General features: G+C 39.3%; 1 protein-coding gene across 4 annotated transcripts in view; it reads right to left on the bottom strand.

The window, feature by feature from the left end:
* The window catches only part of WDR72 (WD repeat domain 72), a 305,723-nt gene that overhangs the window by 267,230 nt on the left and 15,878 nt on the right, over nt 1-22,615 (bottom strand). For 3 of the 4 annotated variants that reach the window (XR_011472409.1, XM_070422447.1, XM_070422455.1), the window contains exons 2-7: nt 14,998-15,162; nt 8,113-8,219; nt 3,313-3,391; nt 2,051-2,225; nt 1,303-1,379; nt 137-256 (exon numbers count right to left, since the gene is read on the bottom strand). Coding sequence is in view for 3 of the 4 variants with exons in the window: in XM_070422447.1 (XP_070278548.1) it covers nt 137-256; nt 1,303-1,379; nt 2,051-2,225; nt 3,313-3,391; nt 8,113-8,219; nt 14,998-15,150 (711 nt within the window). In the remaining variant the exon portion in view is untranslated. The remainder of the gene's footprint in view (nt 1-136; nt 257-1,302; nt 1,380-2,050; nt 2,226-3,312; nt 3,392-8,112; nt 8,220-14,997; nt 15,163-22,615) is intronic. The other variant, XM_070422469.1, reaches the window with a different exon arrangement.

Genomic DNA, 22,615 nt, shown 5'->3' with positions numbered 1-22,615 from the left:
ATGCTGTGGTAATAACATTATAAAGAGTTTGTATCATATTTTAAATCATATTCTTATAACTGTTGCATTGAACAAGAAAAAAATTAAAAATTTATATTTGTATATCATTGGTATTTATTATGTTATTTTATAATACCTTCCAACATCTAGAAAATACCACCAATAGAAGTCTCTCTGTATATGTGCAAAATCGTATTGTCCGGCAGTTCAGAGAGTCAAGAAATTTGGATTCCTTTTCATAGACATCTTGCTTTTCCTTCAATCAAAAGGAATGAAAACATTTTAGTACTAGTTCTAGGTCATTTACATGCAACTGTATCAGAAGATTTGCTCCTCTGAACACCTGAAGTAGATCACACCATTATTAAAAAATGAAAAGTATCCCCAGTTTCCTTTTTAGTCTTCTGAACTACAAAGTTACTTTGCAGAAAATACCATGAGCAGGAAACCCACTTGGACTCAAGGATTCATCATGTAAACTCATTCAACAAACATCCTGTGGGGGACTAGGCTGGATGCTGAGGATGTCAAGATTGAGTTACTGACATTCAGACTTGGCAGAAAGACAAATCAAAAAAAAAAAAAAAAAAAAGGAAAAGAAAATTTTTAAACCCTGCAATATCTTAATTGCTATCACAGAAAAATACACAAACTGTTTTTGAAAAGATAGAAGAGTGGCCAGATGACTATATTCTCAATTTGACATTGCTGGGTGTGAGTTTCTTGGCCTCAGGATGCCAATACAATTCCGAGGCTTCCTCATTCAAGACACTCCTGAGGAGAGCCCAGAGCCCCAGGGGGCAGCCAAAACAATTCCCTCACCAGCAAGCACAACAAACACTAGGACAGTTCTTTTGTCCATCACCTCAACTTGTAGCCTAAAGCCAGGGAGCAGGGGAATATACTGGACGCCCAAGGTATGTGACCCCGGCTGTGCATAGTGATCTCCCTGCCACTGCTCACACACCCCCAGAAGAAAGAGGGTCTCCTGCTGTAAGGGACAGAATGAGATTCTTCTACAATTTGTATTTTTAATTAAAACATAGTGTGTGTGTGTGTGTGTGTAGATAAAAACATTTGCATGTGTGTGGAGAAAAGGATGGCAGGACACAATTCAACTGTTTCCAATGCCCACCCCTGGCACTGGAAGCAGGAAGAGGAATAGGGGAAGCACACAGAGATACACAGAGATAGAATGTAAACTCTTCTATATGATTTGGACTTCCAAAAATAAGCATGTACTATCCCTGTAATTTAAAATATGTCCATACATATGGAGGGGGAAACGTTTCACAAGCCCACCTGAATGCTGTTGATAGATGAAGAGAGATCCCACACTTTGAGTTCACCAGCAACTGATACCACCAAGAGAGAATCTTCTGCAAAAACAACAATGGTTGCATATCAGCTGACCACTGCAATGCCTGGTTGATGTAAAGATCATTTCATAGTCTTTTAGGGATTATGCAGGTCTGTGCCAGTGGAAAATATTCAGCTTTGTTGTTTTCTTAAATAAACATTTTAGATTAGGTTTTACATTGATTTTAAAATTCCAAAGTGACCCCATAGAAAAGGAGAGCCGCACTAAAAGCAGAACCACATAAAAACCATCCTGTTGGCAATATCACACCTTCCTATTCCAGATGTCAGTATGGAGCCAGCCTTCCTTTTCCTGGACGGTCGCTCATGATAGAAATGAAATTCTCTTCACTAGCATAGCTAGAAGATACAGCAGGATCAAAGTTCCAAGAGTCCTGCTAATCCACAAGAAACCCATTCTTGTCACTTTTAAAAATGTACCAAGCAAAATTGGGTTGTGGACACACGGGTTCTCCTCTTCCACATTTTAACCTTGTGCCGACTTTCCAACAACACCCTGAACCACTTGCCTGGGTGTTCCCAGTTTTTCTTAATCTGGCTTAGGGAGCTATCCCCACTACCAAGTAAACATAAAGAGCATTCTAAATGTTTGCCCAATAACTTAACAAATAGTTCCAAAGTGATATTTTTATATACAATCTCTTAGTGTTATGTATTACCCAACCATTACCTTGAATTCTCATGGAGTGAACAATGCACATGCAATTGATCCAATCAGGAGATTGGGACGATGTGAAAGTGTGAACTAGAACCAAGGTTTTAGCGTCAATTATAAGAATGTCTTGATATTCTCCACAGCATAGAAGCCAGCCTTCTCCTGTCATCCGAAATGAGCAGTGGTAATACTGTGCAAATGGAATTCAAGCAAAAATGTAATTATCACTAGCAATTAATATAAATTCTCTGGATATTAATCTTATCATCTATTCAATTAAGGTATCAGACTGAAGAGCAACTAAAATTTCTTTGACTTAAGTTATTCCCTACTTCTAAAGTGTTGATTTTGCACTTTAGTCTCATTTGTATTTCATAATTTCTTTATAGAAAGGGGGATCTTTCGTGAAGAGGGAATCTTATTCCAAATCATGGAAAGTTCGCAAGTCTGTTATCTCTGGAGTGCTGTGTAGAACTAAACAACAACAAAAAACACACAGATTCCTTATTCTAGCAACATTGCTACATGTTAAGAAGAGATAAAAGCGTTTGAAGAGCGTTTGAGGAATTCTGGTGCTGATTAAGTTTTGAGAATGGCTTTCATTAAAGATTGCATAGTATAGTCTACCCTTGAGGCTCTCTCACTGCACCAGTTTTGGTCACTGAAGAGAGTTTGTTCGTGTAGCAGTGCAGGTCATGGATGCTAAAAGCAATGAGTGAAATACGAAAATCTGTCAGCACCACTGGGAACCTGCGACTACCTTACATCTATGCTGGAGTCTGTCTACCAAAAGCCAAGATCCGTATTCAATATTGGGAAGCGATTACAAAGGTTATGACTATGCCTCTTGCTCTCTTCATGGATAACAAAATCAGAATCTAACCACACAAAAAAGGTTAAAATTGGAAACCAGGAAAAAAAAAACAAAAAACAAGCACCTCTTGTTGCTTCATAAAATAGCACATCATTAAAATCTTTCTGTGTGTGTGTGTATGTGTGTGTGAGTGTTGTGAGTGTACCTAAGGGAAAAATAAGAAAATTGTCTTTCAAACTTATCTATTCTAAGAATCAGAAAAAAATTGGCTGAATAATAACTTTGGAGGAAGAAAAATGGCAAAATAAAAGACGATAACGGGCCTCATTATAGTCCAATGACAAAAATAAAACATTCAAGAAAAAATATATCCTCCAAAGACATGTCTTCGAATGTGAGCATGGCGATGCCCTGAAGGAGTCGCAGAACCCGGAAATGTGCTGAAGGAAGTGCCCGTACTTACGCAGATCGCAGTGTGCCTGTAGGGAAGGGTGGCCTTCTCCACGCACTGCCCGTTGGTGACATTCCACACACACATCTCCCTAGCAGAGATAACCTCGTATTATTCTCTGTCATTTCCACTCAATTGGCTGGAATAATTTTTGTGCCACTAAGTTTTTCTTTAGCGCTGCACTTAAATGCGGCCTGATCGTTTATGGGCCTTTTTGTTACAGATTACTGGGCAGGAAAATGCCGTGGTCATTAGCAGGGATGACACACTGTATCTATGTCTTTTTGTCTGGGTAATTACACCCTGCCGCCAGCCTGCACACCTTCCCTTAGTGCCAGCCTGACCTGCAACAGATTGTGAGGATACAGCTATCACAGCCTTTTGGACTGACAGTACAACAATCTTTCCATGGAAACTGCCTCCTCTTGAAAATGGTTGATTTCACTGAACTTAAACTACATATTCTGAAAAGCATAATGCATCAAGACCGCTGTGTCTTGTGGAGCCCAGGTAGCATTTTTGCAAAAATGAACAGCGCCACCAAGAGGCCACATTTGGTCTATCGTCGATGGGGTTTATTTCTTTGCCTCTGAAATCCTGAAGTCATCCTTGCAACTTAATGTTTAAAAAATTTTCGTTGTTTAGAAAAGTGACTTGATTACATATATGTTACAAACAGATAAACACAGTTATGAAATACAGCTGTAAAATGCATCTAGTGTAAGGCAGTTTAAATCTCTACGGTTTCTGTTCACAAAAACCAAAATGGCTGTTTCAGAATGGTTCTGTAGTATTCTTCTATTTTGACACAATTTTTTTGTGGAAGAAATGAAAGTGTGATTGGCATTAAGGGAGAAGCTATTAAGAAACAAGATATGGACTAATATTATTAATTGTACTTTGTGATTTGCAGGCTCTTTTTTGCTTTTCTAGCCAGACACCAGGACTCAATTTTTAAATCAGTCATTTTCAACCTGGGTGACTTTGCCCCACAAAGGATATTTAGCAACGTTTAGAGATAGTTTGGGTTGTCACAATTTAGGAACACACGGCTGGCATCTAGTGGAGAAAGACCAGAATGCTGCTAAACATCTTGAATGCATAAGATGATCCCCACAACAAAGAATTTTCTAGTGGTTCAAATGTCATGAGTACTAAGGTTAAGAAACCATGTTCTAGAAAGAAAATACTCATGTTTTTTCATCTCTGTTAACATCCAACCTTATTCCAAAAATAACTTGAGTCATGGGTGAGAGTATCTGTGTCTGAAAAAAAAGACCGAAAGAATGGTAGAAAGTGAAATTATGTATCTCAAAGGTAAAAAAAACAAAACGAAAAAAACAAATGTATGTCAAAAGTAAAAAAAATAGAATCTTAAGCAGTCATCAATATAAAATTTTTATCTCTAAAGGAATTTGAGTTTATCAGCATGGTTCTCAATTCTTCTGGGAATAGTTCAAAAAATACCCTCAGAAATTTTAAATTCATAATTCTGTGCTGGAGTCCTAGCGCATGGAGTTTCGAACATCTCCTGGTCAGTTAACCTGTTCCTAGGTAAGTCTATCTCTAAACTAGTGGTTCTCAACTCTGGCTATCCATTAGAATTATCAGGGAGTTTTCAAAAGTACTAATATCTGGCCTGGCCAGAGTGGCTCTGTGATTGAGCATCAGCCCATGAACCAGGAGGTCAGAGTTCAATTTCCAGTCAGGGCACAAGCTCAGGTTGCGGGTTTGATCCCAAGTGAGGGGAGGGGAGGGGCATTTGGGAGCCGGTGGATTAATGATTTCTCTCTCATCACTGATGTTTCTCTCTTTCCCTCTCCCTTCCTCTCTCTGAATACAATAATATATATTTAAATTACTGATATCTGGGACCCAACCCAGACATCATCAAGCCAGGCTAATTAAATCATATTGTCCAGGCTTGAAGCCTGGGCATCAGGCAAAGCTCCCTTAGTGATACTGATGTTTCTACCCTCTCTCCTCCAAATATGTTCTCTGAACCAGCAGCATGAGCAATGTCCTGGAATATTCCAGCAATGTCCAGGAAGGTGTTAGAGAATGCAAATTTTTGAACCTCAACCCATTCCTCCAAGGTGGGGCCCACACATTTTAGTTAAACAAGCTGTGCAGGTAATCTGATGCAAGCTCCAGTGAGGATGTGTGCCGATCTCTTTAGTCTCATCCCTTGCTGGTGCTTAAAAGTTTTACTAATATGCAAAAGCCCTCTTTATCAATGCCAAGACTTTTTGCCCTAAAGAATATGTGTTAATATAAAATATTTATTAATACAAAATATTAATACTACCAGATCAACCTTATTTTGGTTGTTATTCATCTGATAAATATTTTTTCCATCCACTTACACTTAACTTTTCCATGTCCTTATGCCGGTTTGTGTTTTATTTTTAATTGTCTGCCAATCTTTGTAATTTAATTGAAGGGCTTAGAAACTTTACATAATTTAGATTGCTGTTCTATTCCAAGTTATTTCAACTATCTTTTTTTGTGCTTTCTATTTGTCCCATTTAATTTGTGTATTCTTTGGATTAAACAACATATTGTTCTTTTCTTTTTTTAAGTTGGAAGTTATATATTCTATTTGTTTTATTTTTATTTCTTTTGTCTGTTCTTTTAGCAGGTACCCTGGAAATGTCACCATGTACATCTGGCTTAAAGTCTAAAGTTAATCAACATCTTCACATACTGCTAAAATACGAGAATATTTGGAATCTGATCACTACACTATTATATGAAACTGTTGATTGGGATTGTGAGGCGATGGGGTGGGGAGTGTAAATAAATATTATCGTGTCTTACAGTTTATGTTTATTTGCACTTTTAAAATATTTGCTCTTTTTTTGCTCAATAGTCCTTCTCCCATCTCAGATTTCCTTTCTGAAATCACTGTCCTTACTCAAGAACATAATTTAGAATTTTGTTACTTATAGAACATCTGTTGGCAGCGATGGAAAGTTTTACTAGTATTTGACTTCAATGTTACTATTTTTGCCCTGTGTTTTGAAGGTATATTTGCTAGAGATACACTTCTAAATTGATAGATATCATCTGAAGATGTTTCCCTGTGTCTACTTTCACTTAGTGTTGAGAAGTCAGCTCAGTTTAATTAGCATTCCTTTGTAAATAATGCTTTTTCTCACTGACTACTTTAGGATCTTCTCTCTCTCTCTCTCTCTTATTCTCTCTCTCTCTTTGGCACTCTATTGTATCATAATCAGGTCTCCAATTGTCTGTTTCCTTTCATTTACCCAAGAATTTACTGGGATTCCTGAATCTTAGGATTTATGCTTATACATTTAATACTTAGGGGGGGGGGGGAACACATGAAAAACTGGGTTATGAGGCAATTTTATGTCCCCCCTGATCATCTTGGAGGCAAAAAGGCTAAGCACCCAGCCATATCCTAGGACTTCTGAAAACTATACAAAATCATTGTTGTTTGGGAAATAATAGGCCAAGTCTAGTAATTTTCATAATTTCTAAGAGATTAAATTAGAATATGTTAAATATGCAGTAGCTCTAAGAAATATATTATAGATGCAGGATATGTTTTGGATACCAAATACACAGAGTTCTAGAAAATTCAAATTCTATTGGAAAAGGAAGACCAAACTAGACTCCTTGGCTGTTTAATAATCATATTCACAGGATTCATACAACTGAATTCATCAAACATCAAGAATATGTCCACTAACTCTAGACTCTTTTTTAGAGCTAGACCACTGTGGGCAAAAACCTCAATCTGGAACTCAGTTACATTTCAGATCTATTTCTCACATAGCTATTATTTCTTTCAGTTCTCCAAGTAGACTCAGGAAAAATTCACACACACACCCAAACTCTGGGAATACATATTTCAGTATGTGTAGCAGGTTTTGTGGCAGCCCTATTGTATGAGAATTACTGGCAACTGTTAAAAAAGAAGATACTAAGACATTTCACTTTACTTAGCCTTGCCCAAAATTCAATCTCTCTAAGTATAACAATTATGGGAATAGGTACTTCTTTGGTACAAGCTATGTAAATAAGTACTTTTTAGATATCAGTTCCTCTAGCTGTTTTGTTATAAACTATTTAGTTTCTCCAGGTTGGACACTTGATTCCTCATTATTTTGGTTCTCGGAAATTAGAGCCATGTAATTTCTCTTCGGATTAAAACCAGAAAAGGGGGGGTTCTCTTGTTTCAACCAGTAACCCAATCCCTCATTCACAAATGCATGCTAATTCCATTTTGTATTCTTGAGTATACTCTGGCAAATAACTCATCAGTGGGGGCTAGCTTCCCCTAGACCCAAATCACTGTCTATGTTCCTTTCCCTTCTCTCTCCCACCATTCCACTTACAACTGAATCCTCTCCTCTGTTCATTTTATAATGACTTCAGACAAGTGTACAACATGAGGATTGTAACAACTGAATTGTTTCACAGAACTGCGAAGGCTTGGATGGGTTTGCTTAAGAGCTCAAAGTGAGTTGCTACATGAAAAAAGACAAGCGCCCCGACTTTTCCACTTTCAATTCTATAATCGCTGGCATTTGCCAGTATCCTTTACACAGTGAGGCTGCCAGAAGGCAGGCTACACATGCACTGGGATGTTTCAATATTGGGAGCCATAGTACTGATTACATTCCTGGGGACCATCACACAAATGACTCAACCACTCAAAATCTATGTACAAAAGGAACATATTAATCACTAAGGTTTCCTTTGACCCTAGAACTCTGTGCCCCATTAGTTTTTAAAATAGGGAGGAAATGGAGACTTGTACAAAGTTTCACACATCATACCTACCCATTTTCAGCAGCACTAACGACATAGGGCTGTTTAGAGAAGTCTCTGGCTCGCGCCACACATGTTACTGAAGCTGAATGACCAAACAGAAGTTCTTTGGCTGAAATCTGAAAATGATGAGGGGAAGCTTTTAAAGAGCTGTAAGCATTTCATTTAAAAACATACAAAAATATGCCCGACACGTATATATTTAAAATTCTGCTCAGGAAATCCTGTTGTTATGTTACATAAATCAGGAAAACTGATACGTGGCATAGCCAAATCCACAGAACAATAAACTTCTAAGTAAAGGAACTGTGTTGTATAAATTTTTTGGTTTGTTTTTGGTTTTATATCCACTATGAAACCTAGAAGGTGGCCAGACCAGTTTTGCAACATCTGGCTTTTGAATACAAATAAGTCAGTGTTGATGTTTATTATGCACAAAATGTGCCTCATATGATAGTAGGATATTAATATGCTAGTTTCAGAATTCAGAAATGAGTTTACAAAACACACAAAAAAATATTTTCCTTTTCTAACCATTATAATTCCTTACTTGACTTCCTGCCTTTGAAATAAACTTTTCTATATTAAAAATGAAATTGCAACTAAGCTATTATTTAAAATGCCAGTTTTTTTTTTTTCTAATCTGTGAATTTAAAACTATGGCACTAAGGCCTAATCCTCCCATTATTTCATTTGTGAAAGAAGTCTATTCCTCATTATTTTATAAAACTTGATTATAAAAATCAAACTACAAACTGGAAAACATGCAAGATCCCCTGAAATGGAGAAGTTGTATTAAGAGACTAAAATTTAATTTGAATAACTAGTAAGTGTGTGGTTAATAAAACTTGTCTCATGCGTAATAAAAATCTAATTTCCTAATGAATTAATATTCATGATTTTTTTCCTGAACTCTGCAGACATAGATGTATGTGGATGATAACCCAACCATATCAATGAGAACAAATTATTTCATAGCGTGATTGTTCTCTGCCTTCATCTTATTTCTATCATAACCAGAAATATTTCTTTAAAAAGTCTGTTATCAGACTACATTTCAAGTGCTACAAGGAGGGTTTTGTAGTTGATTAGAATCACTTACAATCCAACTTCTGACTCTTTACCTTATTCCTGGGACATTCAGAAGGTTCCAACTCAGAACAACATTAATAAATGTCCCCATCATCGTACTTGGAATGCTTACCCCTAGGAATTTAACCCCATGTCCAACATATTGCAGACCAAATTAAAGAATAAATTGGGGCATATCAGGACATTCCCTCCTCCAGAGAAAATCCACTATGGACAAGATATCGGAATGGAACACCACTGCTTTTCATATGAGGTTCTCATTCTGCTACTAAATTCCCACATGCAGTTGAATAAGCTTGTTAATTCACTAGTCTCCTACTTTTATCATATTTTAGAACTGCTGTGAAGAATAATTTAAAAATTCTGCAATCACACCTAGTCATTATCATGATGAAAGCCAGGAGATCTTTACTTCTATCCACTGGCTCTCCCTCTATGAAGCACTGTCTCTCCACCCCAACCCCCACCCCAGGTACCTCCGATGGCACAGATGGTAAAAAGCAAAGAACACACAAGTTGAGCAGCATCTACCAAATCCCAGGCACTCGTACACTATGAACAGTGCTTAATCTTCATTTCAAAGGTGAGGAAATCAAGGTTCAAAGAATATAAGTCATTTGCCCAACAATACAAAGTTGGTAAATATGAACTAGAATTTTATCCAGGCATCTCCATTCTTTCTTCATGTTGTCATTGTTACGTTTCCTTGTGAGTATTGAAAAGAAAGAAAATAGAGCGTTCCAATACTAAGGAAATACATGTTCAGCTCACCCTTTTTATGCTCAAAGGTGGGATGAATACCAGCAATCAACACCAGCAAACCCAAGTGAGAAAGTTCCTAGCATGGGACTTGGAGAGGCTCCTCATTAGGAGACAAAAGTTCCAGGGAAACCAGAGGTCTTTGGGGAGACCTGAGCCTGGAAGCAGTCTGCATAATCTGTGCCCTGCCACCCTACACCCACAGACAGGGAAACACTGAGATAGGTACCCAAACCTCTGATGAATATTTGGATACTCCAAAATGTCCAGAACGTAAACAACCTTCTTTCCCTCCCTATTCCTACTCTCTGATCACCTCTCTTCCTTATAGAAGTACACAATGCCATTATCCCACCTACCCCACCCATCCCACCCATCACTCAAACCCCAAATCTGAAAGGATAGATTCTTTAACTGTTCCTGCTCCTCTATCCCACATCTAACTGTTGCCCAGTTCTCTCTTCTTTACAACTTTCCAGGCTTCCTTTCCTCTTCTTTCCCATGGCCACTAACTCACCTGACTAGCTGAAAACTGGTTTGGCTCAGTGGATAGAGCGTCGGCCTGCGGACTGAAAGGTCCCAGGTTCGATTCCGGTCAAGGGCATGTACTTGGGTTGCGGGCACACCCCCAGTAGGAGATGTGCAGGAGGCGGCTGATCGATGTTTCTCTCTCATCGATGTTTCTAACTCTCTATCTCTCTCCCTTCCTCTCTGTAAAAAATCAATAAAATATATTTAAAAAAAAATTCACCTGACTAAAGTGCTGTAGAAATCCGCTATCCATAATACCTGGCCCTTATCTCATCTCTCCCTCCCTTCAAAATGCCCTTCACATTAATACCCAGTGATATTCTAAATCGCAAATGTAATAATATAAAGGGGGGCCTTGACTTACGAGTTTAATTCGTTCCGTGACGGAGCTCATAACTCAAATTACTCGTATGTTAAATCATAAAGTGAACGAGTGAGACACGTGATGCTGGGCTGATGTTGTGGTGTTCACTGTGACGTTCGCTGCGCCAACTAGCAGTGGGGTATCTGAAGCTGGCTCATAACCCGAATTTTAGCTCGAAACTCAAAGCAAAAAATCAGCCGAGAGACAGCTCGTATCTCGAAAAATTCAGCTCATATCTCGAAAAACTCGTTAGTCGGGACACTCGTAAGTCAAGGCCCCACTGTAGTATTATGTTATCTCTTTGCATAATACATCTTCAATTCTCTCAATAGCACCATGTTTAATTAACATGTAGTATTAGCTCTTGCTAGTTAAAAAAAAAAAAAAAATCTAAACCCCTCAGCATGTCAAACTCCAAATTGAGTCTGCTCCATCCCTTTAACCTACCTATCACCATTAACTCACCTACTCAACTGTGTTCCAGGCCTACTCAACTACTTTTACCATTTTCCTGAAAGCAAAATACTTATGCTTCTTATACACACTTATTCTGTCTGCATTCTCCTCTGAGCTTCTTTTCCTCTTCAAATCCTGTGCATACTCCAGAGTTCAGTTCAACCATCATCCTCAGAAAGCTTTTCCCTTCAAAACCACAATGATAGCATGTCATACTGATTAGGATGGTTATTATAAAACAAACAAAACAGAGCATAACAACTATTGATGAGAATGTTGAGGAATTGGAACCCTTGCACGCTGCTGGTGAGGAATATAAAATGTAAACTGCTATGCAAACCAGTTTGGCAATTCCTCAAAAATTGTAAAATAGAACTGTCATATGATCCAGAAATCCTACTTCTGGATATATACCCCAAAGAAGTAAAAGCAGTAACTCAAACAGATAGTTGTACACCCAGATTCACAGCAGCATTATTCACATTAATCAAAAGGTAGAAGCAACCCCAGTGTCTATTGAAGGGTGAATGAATAAAATGTGGTCTATACAAACAATGGAATATATTTGAGCCTTAAATGGGAAGGACATTCCGATACATGCTACAGCATGAATGAATCTTAAGGACATTATGATAAGTCAGTGATGGCGAACCTATGACACGCGTGTCAGAGGTGACACGCGAACTCATTTTTTTGGTTGATTTTTCTTTGTTAAATGGCATTTAAATATATAAAATAAATATCAAAAATATAAATCTTTGTTTTACTATGGTTGCAAATATCAAAAAATTCCTATATGTGACACGGCACCAGAGTTAAGTTAGCGTTTTTCAAAATGCTGACACGCCGAGCTCAAAGGTTTCGCCATCACTGTGCTAAGTGAAAAATGCAAGTCACAAAAGGATAAGTACTATATGCATTCACTTATATAATATACGTCATATTTATAGAAACAGAAGGGATCCCACTACTTTACAACTTAAAGTCTGTCTCCTACATTAGACTGAGAAACTTGAAGGAGGGATCTACGGCTAGAACAACAATAACAACAACAACAAAAAACCACGTCTGTGTAACCTAATGACTGCATAAGTAAGTGTCCTTCAGTTTGTTTTACAACTATATGTGGTTGCAAGTGAGTGTTTAAGACCCTAGAACAGTGATGGCGAACCTTTTGAGCTCGGCGTGTCAGCATTTTGAAAAACCCTAACTTAACTCTGGTGCCGTGTCACATATAGAAATTTTTTGATATTTACAACCATAGTAAAACAAAGATTTATATTTTTGATATTTATTTTATATATTTAAATGCCATTTAACAAAGAAAAATCAACCAAAAAAATGAGTTCGTGTGTCACCTCTAACACACGTGTCATAGGTTTGCCATCACTGCCCCAGAACTTGATGTATTTTCTTACATGAATCCTCTTGGAGAGGGGAAGGCACTTTCTAAGTTTAATATAAAGAGAAAATAAATGCTCCCAGATTATTTAACACTCCACCCCCTGCAACTTCCTTCTCTGCTACCTGCTGTCCTCACCTTGATATGCCCTTAAGCTTCAAACTGCCCAACAGCCACTCTGTCACCCACATATTTATGTCCTCTCTCTCTTACAATCTCCCATGTCCTTAAGGCCTCCCTTCTACCTCCCTTGCCCAAATTATGCCTTTTTATATTCTTTTTTTTTTAAAAGTTAAACCACTAAGTATTAAAATATCAATGATGGACCACTCACTTGACTGCCTTTCCGATCCCAAAAGGATTAAAAAATGTCCTAGATTTTTGAAAAACCTACATTTCTTTTTTCCTGCTAATAGTTGATACATTGTTGGATGAGATTCATGAGAAAAATAAGAGATGTTCATTCTTTCTGGCCTTATGGTTAGCCATAGAAAATGTTAAGGAGAACTCTCATGTGGAAAATCTCACACTGATACTAATTGGTATCTTATTCGAGTTATTAACTTTCTCAACCTGTCCTCACAGTAAATTTCCAAAACACAAAGCTGATACAACCTCTTATTTAAAACTCCCTAATGGTTCTCCATGTTTCTTCCGTCCCTGCTGATCGGATTCCAGTTCCTACATCATATCTGTAACTGTGGATTTCTCAATACCATTACTGCAGTATTGGCATTTTGGATGGGATAACTCTTTGTTGTGAGGGGCTGTCAGGTGCCTTAGAGGATGTTTACAGCATCCCTGGCCTCTGTCCACTATATGCCAGTAGCACCCCCCTTCCTCTAGTTGTAACAACCAACGAGTGTCTGCCATCATTACCAAATGTCTCTTGGGGTGTGGGGAGGGCAAGAACCATTGCTCTAACCCCAAGCTAAAGACCTGCTTCTAAGGAAAGCAGGGCTTAGTTCCCCACTGACGATGCCGTGCAGACCACTCCCTATATAGAATAGCTTGTATTATAACACAGCTGCATTGCATTCGCCTGCATCCTTCCTCTACTGCAACCCCTGGGCAGACAGCACCAGGTCTTCTCATTCATGTTTGAACGCAGGTACCTAGCAGACTGCCTAACTTATAATATCCACTCAACAAATGCATGTTGAATAAATGTTAAGTAAATACCAGGAACATACCTAAAAAGATACAGAAGTGAGAATTCGAAATTTCTTAAGCTATAGCAACCTACATATTATAAAACAAATATTCTAGCCAGAAAACACAACACTTCAATATTAAAAAGAATAGCAAGACATTTTTAGCCATTTAGGGGTCTCAGTTTAAATCATGAGAGATGAGATAGTAAGTGTGAGGGCCACAATTTTAAAAGCTCAACTGTTGAAATAACACCAGTTCCTTCTCTCAGGAATATTCATTAACATTGAGTTGAGCTGCTCTGCTATGCAGTCCTTGGCAGTCCTGTAGTGAAACTGCTCAGTGATGGGAGATGTTAACTAATCACACTATAAAATAGAATTACAATTAATTGTTAATTTAGGTTTTAAAGTGACAAACTTTAAAGGCTAAAAATAGTCTTTGATCTTTAAAAGGCTTCTTAATGAGGGCAGTATACTTTAAGTACATCATTAGTTTAAATGTTCAAATTGGGTCCACAGGCTGCTAGCACTAAGCAAATATCTCTTCCAATATGTTAAATGTTTATGACTTGGGACATAGACAATAAATCGCTAATCAATGGGCCAAATCTTAGGTGAGGTCAGGTTCTGAAACAGGAGGACGACAATAGTAAATTGGATTTAGGGCTTTGTGATACGATCTGTGAAAATCACAGGCAAGTGGAGACTAAAAGAATAGCAGGAAGGCCAACTGACAGAAACACCCAGATAATTAAGATATTACTCATTTAGTTAATAGTGGTTTTCAAGGGTGCCCTTTGTTTAGATTAATGAGTCATCATTTTTAGAATTACACTTACATGTCTGTAGTTCAGTTACTTAAACATATAATTCAGGATATAAAATAGTAAAACTCAGCATAGCTTAAAGGATGATAATATCTGGTAACTAAAATAGCAATAGTCATAATATAATTTCCAATATGATCTTGATGCACCATGTCACACTTCATTCTCTCCAGATCCAGAAGTAAAACCAATTTATGACTTTCAGAAGCATCTCCCTAACAATCATGCCAACCTTCCACTGTCATTGCAGACGGACGCAGGCTGTGCTTATTTTGTGAGTGTTGTCTATTTCTATATAATATTTTCACTAACCTTTAGATCAGGTGAGAGACTCCAGAGACAGAGCTGACCCTCCTGACTTCCAGTCACAATTGTTTGCTGGTCATCAGTGATCATGATGGTGGTGATGCTGTGGGAAGGGGCCTTCTTCCCCCAGAGCGTGACTGCCTGCAGGGAGGACCTCATGTTGAGAGAATCCTGGAAACACGGAGAAGGAAAGAAGTGTACACAGTAATCGGTCTTAGATTCAGGAAACTGGTCACATCACAAAGTGGATTTATAATGACACAAATTTGAACATGTTCTACCAGAGCCATCCATTAGAGGGAAGGGGAGTCAGGAGACACTGAAATGACCATGCTTAGTGTTAGTCTGTCCAAGATGAATGACTTTTATTCCAATTCTTGATAACTGATACTGATGAAGAGAAGCATAGAAACAGTCTGCCCACTCCACACCCAGCTCTGAGGCTAGGTGATCCTGACCTCTCCAAAGCCCAGCTAGGCCTCTCCAGACTAGAGCTGTCAGCCTGACCAGCATGGTTCAGTGGTTGAACACCAATCTATGAACCAGGAGGTCATGGTGCAATTCCCAGTTAGGGCATATGCCAGGTTGCGGGCTTAATCCCCATTGTGGGGCATGCAGGAGGCAACCTATCAATGATTCTCTCTCATTGATGTTTCTATCTTTCTCTCCCTCTCCCTTCCTTTCTAAAATCAATATAAATATATTAAAAATTAAAAATAAACTAAAAAGAATAGAACTGTCTATCCTATCTAATAAAAGAGTAATATGCAAATTCACCATCACTCCAACCCACAAAATGGCCACCTCCATGTGGTCAAAGATGGCTGCCCCCATGTGGACACAAGATGGCCAGCAGGGGAGGGCAGTTGGGAAGGACCAGGCCTGAAAGGGAGGGCAGTTAGGGGTGATCAGGCTAGCAGAGTAAGGCAGTTGTAGGTGACCAGGCCTGAAGGGGAGGGCAGTTGGGGGGGGAACCAGGACAGCAGAGGAGGGTGACCAGGCCGGCAGGGGAGGGCAGTTGGGGGCGACCAGGCCTGTAGGGGAGGACAGTTAGGGGCAACCAGGCTGATAAGGGAGGTCAGTTAGGTACGACCAGGCTGGCTGGCAAGGGAGGTCAGTTAGGGGTGACCAGGCCAGCAGGGGAGGATTAGGGACAATCAGGCCAGCAGAGGAGCAGTTAGGCATCAATCAGGCTGGCAGGGGAGTGGTTAGGGGGTGATCAGGTTGGCAGGCAGAAGCAGTTAGGGGCAATCAGGCAGGCAGGCAGGTGAGTGGTTGGGAGCCAGCAGTCCTGGATTGTGAAAGGGATGTCCAACTGCCCTTTTAGGTCCAATCCCGGTGGGGTCAGGCCTAAATGGGCAGTCAGACATCCCTCGAGGGGTCCCAGATTGGAGAGAGTGCAGGCTGGGCTGAGGGACACCCCCCCCACACACACACACACACATGAATATTGTGCACCAGGCCTCTAGTATATTATAAACTTGAAGATGGCTTTGCAGACTCTCTCTCCCCAGAAATGTCACCTCAACTAATTAACAATTATCTGAATTTTGCTATTAAAAAGTAAATCTTTTCCATAAAATCAGTGTTTCCTGGTCATCAAAGATTGATATATGACTGTCATGATTTCCATCATATTCATTTTCCATCTATACTACTTTAATAATAATTTTTATTTGACTAAATTTTGTATTTGGTAATCTTTTTAAACAGTAATTTTCATGAAATCTCTACTTCATGTGTTAGTGACAAAGGTTAAAATAAATACATAATTATCATTTTAACCTGTGTACTACCCAAAATGATCTGAAAAATCATCTAGTGATATGCACATTACATTTTGTGAAACATTGAGTTAAAAGTTTCTCCTCAAATAGGCATTCTTTTCAGAAATAGAAATAATTTGGGAGTGAATGGTGCTTTAAGTTCTCAGAGTAAATTAGTAAGTTTTCTCCTGTGACTTAGTAATATATATTTCCTCTCAATAAAAATATCAAAGATAAGAGAGGAGGAAGATACCAACATTACTTTCCACATTTGGCTTGAGAAAATTAAAAAAAAATGAAATAAAGACCTGTCCTGCAAGACCTCTGGTACTAAAGCATTACAAGGGTAAGAACCAATATAAAATTTAAAAACCTGTGGCATATGTTATTTAGAATGTTCAGTTACACATATAAACACACAGGCACATAACCTTGAGTACTCACTGACACCATGAACATAAAATCAATATAGGCAGTGCTTAGGCCACAAACCAGTTGCCTTCAAAATTTTATTTGCGGTTCATTTATTTGGAATTTAGTAACTAATTTCTCATGGCTCACTTCTTAGGCCAACATACAAGAGTATGCTGGCCTAAGAGTATGTAACCTATGATAGAGCTGTACTAATCTTACTCCAGTACCTAAGCACCATGCAAACAAGATTTATTTATAGGAAATATTCTCAGCAATGCAATTCAGTATATCAGGATCACACATTAATCCTAGTACTAAACTAACCCAGGAGTTCTGAGTTCTGGTTTCAATAACACTATAATCCCAATTGAACCTCTTCTGCTTCAAACACAGAGAAGTAATGCTATGTACAGGAAAAACCTAGCAGACACCACCTTAATCACATAATGAAAGCAAACAGCTTCAGTGATGGGACAAAAACAAATGCATGTGTCACTTGACAACATGCAATGAGAAGGAAAAATGCAATGAGAAGATCACGTATCAATTCTGTGATATTCCTTCCAAAGATGCACAACCTGAATCTTATCACAACAAATACAAATTGAAGGACTCTCTACAAAATAACTGGTCTGTAATCTTCAAATGTTTCAAGATCATGAAAGTCAAAGAAAGAATAAGAACCTGTTCCAACCGAAGGAGACTAAAGACACATGAACTAAGTGCAAGACCTTGTTCTAGACTGGATTAATTTGCTCTAAGAGACTCATTGTAATAACTGGCAAAATTTGAATGAGGTCTAAGAATTGAATGATAGTAATCCTATATAATAATAATGGCCTAATGTGCTAAGTGTCTGGTCGACCGGTCAACCGGTCGGCCATTCAACCAATCAAAGCATAATATGCTGATATGCAAAGGCCTCTCAACTGCTATGATGTGCACTGACCACCAGGGAGCAGTCAGTCAGCTGGTTGACCTGTCACTATGATGAGCACTGACCACCAGGGGGCAGATGCTTCAACTGGTAGGTTAGCTTGCTGCTGGGGTCCTGCAGATCGGGACTGAGTGAAAGAGGCAGGACACACCCTGGAGCCCTCCCACGGCCCCTTCCCAGCTGGACAACCTCCCACGTCTCTCCCCAGCCCCAATCGTGCACCAGTGGGGTCCCTTGGCCTGGCCTGCGCCCTCTCGCAATCTGGGACCCCTAGGGTCGTGATGGCGAACCTATGACACACATGTCCGAGGTGACATGCGAACTCATTTTTTTGGTTGATTTTTCTTTGTTAAATGGCATTTAAATGTATAAAATAAATATCAAAAATATAAATCTTTATTTTACTATGGTTGCAAAAATCAAAAAATTTCTATATGTGACACGGCACCAGAGTTAAATTAGGGTTTTTCAAAATGCTGACACACCGAGCTCAAAAGGTTCACCATCACTGCCCTAGGGGGATGTTGGAGAGCTAGTTTTGGCCTGATCCCACAGGCCAGAGCTGGTTTTGGCCTGATCCCGCCCTCCCCCCCATTGGTACATGAATTCATGCACTGGGCCTCTAGTATATCAATATTAACTTCCTAATTTTGGAGGATTTATTGTGATTGCAAGGGTTAATATCCTTGTTCTATATACTAAAGTATTCAGAAAAGATTGGGGTGGGTAACACTATGGCAACTTCCTATCAAATAGTTTTCATGAAAATAGATTTGTGTATTATCCTTACTACTTGTCTTTGAGTTTTAAAAGTTTTTAAAATTAAGACTTTGAGCTTCAACGTTCTCATCTGTAACATGAGAATAATAACTATACCTAGAGCAGGGTACTGTGAGGATGAAATGAGAACATGCATACAATGTAGAACACAGAATGTGCTCAGTAAATTACTACTGTTTTAATTCTAGCTTCCATACCTTGGAATAATAGCAACAGTTACTCAAAGCAAACTTCTTCACCATTACACTTTTGCTTTATTCTGACTCATATGAAATTCATCTCAACTTCACTAGATTTTAAATTCTCCTCCAAAGACAGGGACTTCTTTCTGACGTGCCCACTGCTATATTCCAGGGACACAGAGAGGGTGTAGGACAGGCAGGCACTCAGTAACTATTTGCTGAACAAATGAATGAAAATATACATTACAATCTGAAGACCCCCATCTGATAAAGCATGCACCCATGCAAATATGGACAAATGTTTAAATACCTAACAAAACACAAGGCATTTGGAGTTTAGAAAATCAAATAAGTCAAAACATTTCATAGATTAAAACCATAGATAGTCATAGGATTCTTAATATCCAAATCAGAAAACACAAAGCACCAAGACCAAAGCCTCAAGAAACCAGATCTTAACCAGAATAGATCCTGAACAATCTGGATTGCTAAATGTAGTGGAAACAGACATGGAATTCAGATACCTGTCCTAGGGTGGCTATTACCCTTGTGACTTTTATATCTAGATTATACAGGTAATGTGTAGTAAAATGAGGTTACCATCACCTGTGTTGCCTACATCTCAGTATTCTTATGAGGAATAAATTCATAATGTAAATAAAAGCATATGGGAATAATATACATAGTATGCTATCATTATACCTTGCATGTATAATCTAGAACTCGGGGCAAGAAGTGGCCTTGGAGATTATTAACCTAATCCCCATAATTTATAAGAAAGCTGACAATGAGAAATGTGGTCTAGATAACTATTAAGATCATTTGAGACTCTGAGACACTAAACAAATTGTGCAGTGAGAATGAGTAATTGATTAAAAGGATGCACATCTTCGAAGTCACTTTTTAAAAGACTCTCTTTCTCTTATTTTTTTTGCAGCAAAATTTCAAAAATCACCCCAGAAACCTTGTGCCTTGCTAACAATAGGAGAGAGAGAGTAAATCCATGTGTTCTGAGACCCTGGACAATTCCCCAGAAATCTCTAATCAAAAATAAATCTCAAATGGAAAGGCAGTCTACTGTAGAGTCTCTAAGTTAGAGGGAAACTCTAACATACAGCAAAGTTGTGCCCCTGGCAGAAGTATACTGTCCCATTTCAAATAATTATGTATTCAGATAAGTTGTTAAATCTTTGGAAAAAGATTACAAACCTCTATCACAACCCTCAATTTATAACTATTGTATCCTAAAATGAGCACCTGAGTAATATTTTGCAATGTCTAAAAGAAGATTATGAATAGTACGTTTATAGTCGTACATAGTGTAATGCTCTGGATGTGTTTACAGATCCTTAAATAATTTTTAAATTTGGTCCATTTAACGGCAATTTAAAATAAACACTTGCATTGGAGGGGAAAATGGACATTAAACAAACAAACAAACAAAATTTGACCTCGCTGGTTTGGCTCAGTGGATAGAGTGTTAGCCTACAGACTGAAGGGTCCTGGATTCAGTTCCAGTCAAGGGCACATGCTTGGAGTGGTGGGCTTGACCCCCAGTAGGAACATGTAGGAGGCAGCCAATCAATGATTCTCTCTCATCATTGATGTTTCTATCTCTCCCTCTCCTTTCCTCTCTGAAATCAATATATATACCCACTGACAGGGTGAAGTCACAGAGTATATTATAAAAGTCAAATAAATTTTTCTCATTTGGGTCTAGTCATAGTAGCAAGTCACAGTACAAGTACAACACTTTAAATTCTGATAAATTGTATTTTGTATCTTATATAATCAACATTTTATCATGTAATCAGTATAGCTATTAGAATATATATATATATATATATATATATATATATATATAACCCTAATATGCAAATAGACCGAACGGTGGAACACCCAGTAGCTATGACGTGCACTGACCACCAGGGGGCGCACGCGCAACATGGTGGGCATCAGCAGCAGGTGGCAGAGTGTGGAACATGGCAGGCATCAGCCGCGGGATGGTGGAACAGGTGAGCAGGGCGCCAGACCAAGGCAGGGGACTGCTCACTGTCGTGGGGGCAAGCCTCTGGTGGTTACTGAAAATTCTTGCTCCTGCACAACGCAGTTCCGCCAGGCGCTTGCACCTGCTACTGATGCCTGCACCTGCTGCCAGTGCCAGCCCCGCTCGTACCTGCTTTTGGCGCCAGAGCCACCACTTGCACCCACTGCTGGCGCTCGGCAGTGGGTGCTAGTGGTGGCTGCTGGTGCCAGCGGTGGCTGCTGGCTCCGATCGCCCCTCCAGGCTTCTCTACCACCCCCTGCTCCTGAGGGGCAATTGGGGCAGCAGCAGGTGCCAGTGGCAGCTGCTGGCCCTGATCACCCCTCCGGGCTTCTCCACCACCCCCTGTGCTCCTGAGGGGCAATTGGTGCAGTAGCCACCACTCACACTTACTGACAGCACCGGCCCTGCTCCCACCTGCTGCTGGTGCCAGCATTTGCTCTGCACAGTCAGTGGATGGGAGTGGGACCAGCGCTGTCTGTGTGTGGGGGCGGCGGCAGTGGGAGTGGGGCTGCCAGCACACAGGGAACTGGGAACCATGGTGGGAGGGGTCAGGCAGGGGTGCAGAGGATGGGCCAAGACCCGCCCCTGTGCCCACAGCAGCATCGCGGCCCACAGTTTCTTTCAAGGTGCATGAATTCGTGCACTGGGCCCCTAGTAGTTATATAAAGACACACATGCACAAACTGTACTCTTAAGTGACTCTCAAATAATTTCTGCACACATTTTTTACCGCAGCCTACCCAGATATCACAGTGGATTCTCAGGGTGAGAAGACAGATGGCCTTCAAGAAGCTCACAGTCTACACATTGAATACCAATGTAAATACGTTACTCACTGGTTATATACTTCCATATATATAGGAGCTCAAATTAAAATATTAGCAATTTACTGAATACCACTCTGTATTCTCATTATACACCAGTTCTCATTTCCCCTCATGATACACTAAGATAAGAATTGTTATTATTCTCATGATATAGATGAGAAAACTGCAGCTCAAAGGGCTTAAGTAACTCACATTAATTCTAACCCAAGAAAGTTCATATTCTTAACTCCCTCCCTTTTGGAATATAGAGCTTAAAATCATAAAGAAAGAAGTTTATTTATATATACATTTATATATATTTGTGTGTGTGTGTGTGTGTGTGTGTGTGTATATATATATGTGTGTGTGTGTGTGTGTGTGTATATATATATATATTGAGTGGCCAGATTATTATGACCACCTGACGTTTGTAGGCAAATTAGCTATAATTTCGCGCTGAAGTTGCTAGAGGGCCAGACCATTATAAATAGGGAAGCAGGTTGTTTACCACGGCAGTAGAAGTGACTTTTTTCTGAAGATATGGATAAACAACGTGATTTAACAGCCTTTGAACGTGGGATATATATACACTGAGTGGCCAGATTATTATGACCACCCCAGCAGTACTTCGTTGGGCCACCTTTTGCCTTCAAAACTGCAGCGATTCTTCTTGGCATTGACTCCACGAGATG

Source organism: Myotis yumanensis, unplaced genomic scaffold (assembly GCF_028538775.1).
Source record: "Myotis yumanensis isolate MYYU_CA2020_CCGP unplaced genomic scaffold, mMyoYum1.0.hap1 SCAF_1, whole genome shotgun sequence".
NCBI lineage: Eukaryota > Metazoa > Chordata > Mammalia > Chiroptera > Vespertilionidae > Myotis > Myotis yumanensis.
The sequence above is the reverse complement of the archived record's forward strand: the minus strand, read 5'-3'. Positions and strand labels throughout refer to the sequence as shown.